Below are 9,710 nucleotides of genomic sequence, written 5' to 3' on the forward strand. Positions count from 1 at the left end.
CAGATCATATTCGATCTTTGAAATCGAATAAAAATAGTTATTCAAAAACTCATAAATCTATAAAATCGTATTTTCTGACCTAAATCGACAGTTGTCGACCTCTAAATGACCTTTAAAAAATCTAAAAAATAGGCAATAATATTTCTCATAAAATCGAATAAAATTAGGGGGTTAGGTCTTGAAATTGCTAAAAAAAAAACATTTTCGATACGCACCGTAATGTACATACATACACATCCTGAAAAGCGTAATGTACAATATGTATAATATATGTATGTATCTAAATTTGCATACGTATACGTACAGTATATGATATGTGTATTTATATGTATATATTCTTCAGGCCCGTATCGGATTCAATTGATCAATGCACGATTTTTGAGTATTTCTGGAAAAAGGAATAGGAAGATAATAAAAGTTAGTGACAAGGTATAAAGAAAAATGAAAATAAATCGAGGAACTCCTTAAATATAAAATATACAATTTTATATAATATACCGAAAGCTTTTTTAAGTTACTTAGATGACTGGCGATTTACTTCGTCTTTTTAAATAACTTCTTTTCATTTTAAACTAATAAAGTTAAAAAAGTTACTTTCAATATATTTTCGTCCTTGTGTCGAAAAATTAAGTTTTTTCCAATTTCACTCAATTTTCTGTTTTTTTTGGTTATTCTACATTCCACTGAATTGTTTTAATAATTTTTTGAATCAATCACATTCATGGAATTTCAGAATCTTAAAAAAATCCTGACGTCACACAGTGGTTCAGAGTTCACCCTTAGCACGAAAAAGTTCGTATCTATTATTTCAAAATAACAAACATATTAATCTGATTTAGAAGGATCACATTTGAAACTAAGTTTCGTTTCGATACCGGAATAATAGCCTAAAGTATAGTCACAAGAAATCGATAAGATACACTATCCATTAAATTATAAAAAATATTACAATGTCTGTGTTTTTGTTGGTGGTCGTTCTACAATAACGAACCTCGCTGTTTTTTTTTTTCGAAATTTTGTGTGTATGCGTTCCGAAATGCGCCCCAAGTGGACTGCATCTATTCAGATTTTGAAATGCGTTTGATAAGGTGTCACACACAATTTTGCTTCTTAAGCTAAGAAACATTGGTTTTCATTCGGTTTTCTTAAATTGGTTAAAGTCATATATTTCAAGTAGAACCCTGTTTGTTGAAATTGAAACTGCAGGTCTTTTCCTTTTGCCGCTAATTTGGGAATTCCCTTGGACCGCTGTTGTTCGGTTCCCACCCTGGTGCGAAATAAAGTCAATTGACATTATGAGCTTTTTAAAAACGAAATAAAATCCACTGACATTATTTCTCTTTCAAACATTAAATTTGCTTAGCTTCGAGGCGGCCCGCGTCTGCACGTAACACCGCGCGCCCCGCGCGACCGCCGCGCACATCACGTCACGCTACGTCGCGGCCCCCCTTCCCCGTCTCCCGCCGTGCTGTAACGCAGGTAGATTTATTTTTTGTATACGTTGAAATAAAATTTTTATACATTTTAAACATCGGGGGCTTATATTCAATAATACCCTCTATCTGCACACTTTTCACAAAGATGAGATTCTGATATAAAAATCCACCTAAGCTTTAACTGACATCAGTGATATAAATGCTACCTTATATAACGACAGGAAATAAGTCCCAGATGGTTTCTGAAATCACAAATTAGTTTTTGTGAAAATTTCAGCTAGAGGGTATTAATGAATTCAAGCCCTCGATATTTCACATTTTTGTATTTGCAAGTTATTCGAAGCAGGGATGCCAATTTGGCTCAAACCGTGCCATTCGTCCCTATTTTACTTCAAATGGCACTTAATTTTTCAATTTGGCACAAAGTGTCAAAATGGCACTTTTGTAAAAAAAAATAACATTTCAATACATTTTTGTGAAATCCTTTGCGTGCACTTCTTTTTCTCAACTAAAATTTTCTAATTTATAAAGGCTATTCAACTGGTTTATCTTATTTTATCATTGCACTTGTTTGGAAAATGTAGCTTTATTTTATTGCTAAATGTGAATGATTAAAAGGAATGACACCTTTTTTGGCACTTTTATTTTTCTATTTGGCACATATAGGCACTTTTTTATCCTCAATATGGCACCTCATAACTAGGGATAGTTGGCAGCCCTGACTGGAAGATTTCTGCTGTGTTTTGGGGCAACAACTTGTCCGCAGTAAAAACAGCATATAATTTGTGTTTCAAAATTCACAACCAATCAATTGACTTATATGATCTCAGTTCCGATATTAAATAATCAATAATTGTTTAGACCCGCATTTTGGCACATNATAGGCACTTTTTTATCCTCAATATGGCACCTCATAACTAGGGATAGTTGGCAGCCCTGACTGGAAGATTTCTGCTGTGTTTTGGGGCAACAACTTGTCCGCAGTAAAAACAGCATATAATTTGTGTTTCAAAATTCACAACCAATCAATTGACTTATATGATCTCAGTTCCGATATTAAATAATCAATAATTGTTTAGACCCGCATTTTGGCACATTGGCTCGTTGAATGGGCCATCTAATAAATGGTGTCGTCGTTCTACTTAGCTGCTTTTAAATGATGTCGCCACAAATTGCTGCCGGAGACATGCATACAGTGTAAGAAAATTCTTTTTCTATAATTGTTTCCTTATAGAAAGATTGGTTTCTGTTCCACCTAATTTAAAACACAGAATTCTTTCAGTGTTCCTCCGGGGTTTTTGGACATGGACTGTTTCTTCAATTTAATAGTGTTCGCTTTATTTTTGTGGAAACGAAACATGTTTTGCAAGTTATGGATCATTTCTACACTCTTTCTTCAAATATTTCTCGTATTCCAGCTGTGCGCAGGTGTTTAGTTTTTCGCATCGTGTTTTTACATATTCGTAATTTAAATTTTTTTAATAAAATCAATTGGTGGTAGTTCATGATTGTGTGTGGATTAATATCACAACACTGAGGATTTGGCAAAAACCTTTTTCATCTATTAAAAAACAACACTTACGGGGCAATGTTTATTGTAAGAACAACATTTTTTTCTATGAATCGACATACTTTAAGCATTGTTGACGCTATTTCCATTTGAATGAGGAAATAGCGTCAATGACTTTATTTCCAAATTTTTGTTGACTTTATTTCGCTTTTGAAAAGGTAATAATGTCAATTGACTTTATTTAGCACCAGGGTGGGAAATAAAGCCAATTGACCTTATTTCCGTTGATCTTTTTACCTGTCACCTGTTGTTCATCATGTTTATTAACGATATTGGGTCCTGTTTCAATGATTCTGATTACATTCAGTATGCCAATGATCTGAAACTGTTTCGTAAAATCAGTTGTGCCACTAATTTGCGGTTACTTCAAGAAGACCGGTTTATCTCGAAGTATGGTGTTAAACGAATAAGTTATCCCTCAATATAAAAAAATGCTTCCATATGACCCTCGCTAAAACATCTAAAATGTTTCCAACATTCTATCATATTTTAAATGAACAACTCGGTTCTGTTAATGATTTTGTTGATATTGGTGTCGTTTTTGATTCAGCTTTGTTAGTCACATATGCTATATTCATCCGAAGGCATACATGAACCTAGCTTTTCTGCGAAGGCATGCGAAGGCTTTTATGGACCCTATACTAGGAAAACTATCTTTAACTCTCTTGGTCGTTCAAAGCTTGAATATGCCTCGGTTATCTGGTGTCCTATCTATGGATACCATGCACTTCGTATTGAACGGCTCCAGAGGAAAATTATTCTGTTTGCCTTTTAGCCAATTCGTTTCTCTGACCCTCTTCTGCCATATATAACTCGTTGCAAGCTTATAGTTGACCAATTCCATCTCAAATCGTGCAAGCCGACTGCGTGTTTCATGCACTTTTGAAAAGTTACTCAACAATTTTCGATTCTCACTAATCGAAAATTTATTCGTTTTAATTAAATTTTAATTGGTATTTGAAAATAGTTACATATCTATTCGATGCTTCGATCAGCCGCTTTTAATTTTTTTTCTGTACGAAAAAACAAAGATGTCACTGCACTTTTCTTAAAACATTCAAAATGCATTTTTTTCAAAAAGGCCATCTATTTTTTGGCGCACTTGGCCCGTTTGGCGGTAACTCACAAGTACAGTGGAAATTATGCTTATAATGGAGAACACAACTTTTTGAATCGCTTTATCTACGAAATGGAAATTCTTAGGATCAAATGTGTTACTTTACTCAATTAGGTTCATACAAAAAATTTAGGTTAAGAAAAAACTGGAGTCAAGTGCGTTACTTGTTTGTGCTAAGTATCAATTAAGTAATGCAGCGACTGGCGCTTTAAGCCGATTCATCGCATCTACATGGCTCCAGTTAATTTAGATATTACCGGTTAATTTAGATATTATACTTATTTTGATCATTTAAAATTTATAATTCTTCGTTTGACTAACACCTCCACCTATTTTGCCTAAAAATAATACGACCACTTTAGTTTTAAATTTAAATATGTATATATGTACATATGGGCATATCCCAAAAAGCTTCCACCTTTGTCGCGTCCGTCCCGTTTTTTTTTATTATTTGTATCTTTGTACTTAACTGTTTATACTTCCAAAAACTTTTGTTGAATATAGCACCTTCCCAGGTGCCTAGTAACAGTTGAGATATACATACAGTCTTTCAGTTTCCTTCCTATTTTAAGCTTAGTTACGCGTGCGAATGTCGCGTCCGTAACCCAGGATATGCCCATATGTAAGTTAACCCTCTAATGCTCAGCCCCGGCTCTAGACGGCGTTCACATAAACCATTATAGAATCGTTATTTTATACAAAATTTTATAAAAGTTTTCATCACAGTAAAATGGCAATACCCTAATTTGATTGACAGATATGTCCACTTGAACTGTAATTTGCACGTAACTGTTAATTTTTAATACGTTTTTGAAAAGAGTGAATTTTGTGCTCCGAAAAAGATATTTGGAAGTCTTTTAATAAGCTCAAAAAAAAAATCCGGTAAGTAAGCCATATCTTTTTCTTGAAATACAAATACATATTTTTATTGCAACAAACATTTTGTACCAGTCTACAGACGGACTGGGGCATATACACAAAAATTATTACGTCTAATAACAAGTTATAGTACAAAATGGAAGGAAAACATCAAAATAAGCTGTCAAATATGACTGAAGAGGAAATTTTGGCCTTTATGGAAAGCTTTCTATCGGATAACGAAATTTGGTAGTAATGAAGAAAGTGAAAGTGATTTCGACGGAGATGAAATAGATGATCCCGATTTAATTTGCCCTTCAGACGAAATAGAAATTTACCACTTGCTCAATTCATCTGAGCTTCTAACAAACGCCATAAATTGCAGTATAAATGTTTCAAATATTACGGAGCTTGAGCAATGTGACCCAAAAAACGCTGAATCTGTGCATTTATTGTCTCCAGCTAAGCATGTTCGACCAACAAAGCAACGCAGAGAGATTGAACTTGAAGAAGAAAATGAGGGTCCATCTTGCTCGTCTTCTGGCAGATTTATTGGAATCGCTAGCCAAATTCAAAACGATTTGAAGGAATTAAAACATATTACATGAAGAAGAAAAGTTTTCAATTACATGTAAATGAAGCGATTTTCGGTGTGCAGAAGTCTTTGCCAGAACATTTCATTATGTTGAAAACTCCTTATGATTGCTTCGGATATTTCCTTACAGATGGCCTTTTGAAGGTTATTTTGAATTATATGTTTATGTTCGTACTTACTAAAGTCCCACCCGACCAAGAAACGTATGTTAGCGGATGTTACGAGTTTTACAATAGTTTCTCTTACCCTCAAGCTCCGCCTCACCTCAGAGTCTCGTATTTCAAGCGGAAGTTTGTATTTTTGCTTTTCTATCCGTTCAAGGCATCGAGAATGTATTTGTTTTATAATTTTTCACCAGCCTATCTCGGACAAAATATTCAAAAAATATATATATATAGAAGGAGGCATCGCTTTAATAAAAACTTTGTAAGAATTGGAGCGTTCCTTATCTCCCAGAAATAGTCAGAAAAAGTCCGAAGTAGTCAGATTTAGTCCGAAAAACGTTCCTTAACTCGGAAATAACAGCAAAAATGAGAGAGCAACACTCAGTGAGAGTGACTCTCGTCAGTCCGAAGTTGTCAGATTTAGTCAGAAGAACTTTTGCTGGCAAAATTTTGAATAGTGTCAAATTCAACTGACAGCTGACTGGAAAAATAAATGAAAGAATTGCGGAAAAGTTAAAATTATCTAAAGACTAAAACAGGTGAAATAAAAATGGAAGGAGGCAAAAGAATAATTGATATAGTAAGTGCTTATTGTGCTTGTGCTTGTGTGAATATGTTTTGTACATACGATTTTGTATATTTACAGATTAGTGATGAAAGAATTTGTGGTCCTTCTGGTGGAGCTACAACCCATCCCTTGGGTGCAATTTCGGCTGGATCTGGAGAAGTAAGTATGGTAGCTTACATTTTGTGGAAAAAAGTTATTTGTTTTTTTTTTTGTTATTTTATGGCCGTATAACAATTATATTCAACAATTTTTATGAGCTTGAGGCCGTTTTAAGTGAAAACTTATTGTGGACAAGCAACAATAATTTGAAAAAATGGTAGAAGTGATAGCTATTTCGGAAATCACCACATTTCCTCACCCAGTTGCCTACGCACTCTGCTAATTTGCCTTGTTAATTCTTGTTGCTTATTTCCACTATTTCACTTTGCTAATAGGGCTTTCGCACGAGGCGATTTTTCAGGCAACTTTCAGTTGAAAGCAAAAACCGCCTCGTCCGAACGGCCTTTCAACTAATCGCTTTCAACAAAGTTGGTCGCCAGCCAACTTTGAGCTCGTTTAACTTTTTTCCCTTGCAATCCTGTGTTTGTTTACATTCTGTATCAGTGTTGGGAAATTAAATTGTTCCTNCTTTAATGCATTAAAAAATTATTGTATTTTTCACAACTCTGGTACATGCATACATAGATTCCCTTCAAGACCAATGATTTGATGGTATTCATAGAAAAGTTTATGTGTGTACATTTACATATTTTACACTTTTAATATAAATGTGTATGTACATATTTTCAGGCACACTTCTCAACAAACAAATTTTATTTAGTTATTATGAATGGATAAAAGAGACCTCTTCTTTGAATTCAGTACTAAAACTTGACATTTTAATAGTATTTCAAGTGCTTATCACAAGTTTACGACACGCACATATTAACGAGATTGGTTTTTTATCTTAAAGTTATTTANCAAACTGTTATTTTCGACTGTAAGTTGTACCAACTTTTTACTTTGCTCATATATTTTCTTAGTACATGCCAGAGTTGTAAAAAATGCATAAATTTTTTAATGCATAGCATTTGAATGTAAATGAAAAAAATTAATGCATTAATTTTCGAAATTTAATGAAAATGGAATATCCAGGTAGTTTTTAGTGAAAACTTATTGTGGAAAAGCAACAATTGGAAAAAATGGTNAAAAGTTTATGTGTGTACATTTACATATTTTACACTTTTAATATAAATGTGTATGTACATATTTTCAGGCACACTTCTCAACAAACAAATTTTATTTAGTTATTATGAATGGATAAAAGAGACCTCTTNAAAAAATGCATAAATTTTTTAATGCATAGCATTTGAATGTAAATGAAAAAAATTAATGCATTAATTTTCGAAATTTAATGAAAATGGAATATCCAGGTAGTTTTTAGTGAAAACTTATTGTGGAAAAGCAACAATAANGTTTACGACACGCACATATTAACGAGATTGGTTTTTTATCTTAAAGTTATTTAATTTTAATTATTTGTTTATAAAAATGCAGCTTATACTTTTAACTTTTAGCTTATACATTATAAATCCGAAGTTCAATCTTTGNGAAATTTAATGAAAATGGAATATCCAGGTAGTTTTTAGTGAAAACTTATTGTGGAAAAGCAACAATTGGAAAAAATGGTAGAAGTGATAGCTATTTCGGAAATCACCACATTTCCTCATCAGACTTCTTTCAGTAGGATTCGAACCGACGATCACCACTGACTCAGCCAGTTGCCTACGCACTGTGCTAAGTTTGCCTTGCTAATTCTTGTTGCTTATTTCCACTATTTCACTTTGCTAAGCCAACTACAATCAAGCGCAGCTATTCCGCTGCAATTCACTTGATCATGTGGTTGTTGGTTTTGTTGGTTTTTTGTTAACATTTCTATTAGCAGATTGTTTAACTTTTAGGTGTGCTCGTCTTTAAGTTATTTGCTTTTGTTATTTTTATGGCCTTATAACAATNTAAATCCGAAGTTCAATCTTTGCGCAACATCAAATCAACAAACTTTCGTAAAAATTTCGCGCTTTTTAATTAAATTTCCTAGAAATACATATTTTGAGTATGGAGTTTTGTAGCCCGATCAATTTAGATAAAGTGCAAATTTAAAATAGCTGCGACTTATCGTTTATTTTTAATATATATATATATTTTTTTAAGGTGGTGTTGCTCATTTTCTTCATTAAAAAAATCGTCGAACATACTTAGATAATATGGAAGAAAATGGCCCCATCGTCAAAAAAACACCACACATCATACCACACCACAAATGAATGAGCTAAAAAACTGCAAAATATTAAAAAAAAAATGAAATAGAAAGCTCGAAATTTTTGCTTTAATTTTATATTTCGGAATAATCTATATTTTTATAAACAAGAAAGTATAAACGAGTGAGTGTCATAAAGTTATGATATTTAAGACCATCTCTTTCTTAATTGACGATGACACTGTTTCTATCTGCAGCTGATTTCGTTTTTTTTTTTAATGAGATTTCAAAACTTACAAAGACAAAAACGGGAAGGCGAAGACACAAAGAATAAAAAATTCCCCGCAGTGATTTTTCAAAGCTATATATTTATGGTATTCATCACGAAATTGTACTAAAAAGTACTGCGTAGTAGGAAAGTATATTGTAAACGAAATTGAACCAAAAAAGGACAATTGTACCAAAAATGCCAACACTGTTCTGTATACATACTTTTTTTCTTTTTTACTTTTTTACTTTTATTTTATCTTTCAGCTTCGCTAAAAGCTTTGCTTACCAAATTTACGCCAATTGATAAAATTTTGCGATTTAAATTCATTTTCAATAATGTAAATAACAATTCGTATTGAATCGAAAATCGCCTCATCTGAATAGGGATGGCAACTTTTTCACTTTCAACTTCTCATCAACTTCGGATTCAACTTTTGTTGCCTGCGAAATCGCCTCGTGCGAATGCCCTATAAGCCAACTACAATCAAGCGCAACTATTTCGCTGCAATTCAATTGATCATGTGGTTGTTGGTTTTGCTCGTTTTTTGTTAATATTTCTATTATTAGAATGTTTAACTTTTAGATGTGCTCGTCCTTAAGTTATTTGTTTTTTTTTTGTGTTATTTAATGGCCTTATAACAATTATATTCAACAATTTTTATGAGCTTGAGGCCGTTTTAAGTGAAAACTTATTGTGGAAAAGCAACAATAATTTGAAAAAATGGTAGAAGTGATAGCTATTTCGGAAATCACCACATTTCCTCATCAGACTTCTTTCAGTAGGATTCGAACCGACGATCACCACTGACTCAGCCTAGTTGCCTACGCACTGTGCTAAGTTTGCATTGCTAATTCTTGTTGCTTATTTCCACTATTTCACTTTGCTAAGCCAACTA

At 33.0% G+C, this 9,710-nt stretch overlaps 1 protein-coding gene across 1 annotated transcript in view; it reads right to left on the reverse strand.

Annotated features, from left to right (window-relative positions):
• Positions 1 to 262: 262 nt before the first annotated feature.
• The window catches only part of Irc (Immune-regulated catalase), a 234,288-nt gene continuing 224,840 nt past the window's right edge, over positions 263 to 9,710 (reverse strand). Inside the window, exon 9 of the mRNA XM_017610044.1 lies at positions 263 to 388. Within this exon, the coding sequence (XP_017465533.1) occupies positions 340 to 388 (49 nt within the window). The 3' untranslated portion in view covers positions 263 to 339. The remainder of the gene's footprint in view (positions 389 to 9,710) is intronic.

Source organism: Rhagoletis zephyria, unplaced genomic scaffold (assembly GCF_001687245.7).
Source record: "Rhagoletis zephyria isolate East Lansing unplaced genomic scaffold, Rhagoletis_zephyria_1.1 Rzeph_scaffold_00275, whole genome shotgun sequence".
Lineage (NCBI taxonomy): Eukaryota > Metazoa > Arthropoda > Insecta > Diptera > Tephritidae > Rhagoletis > Rhagoletis zephyria.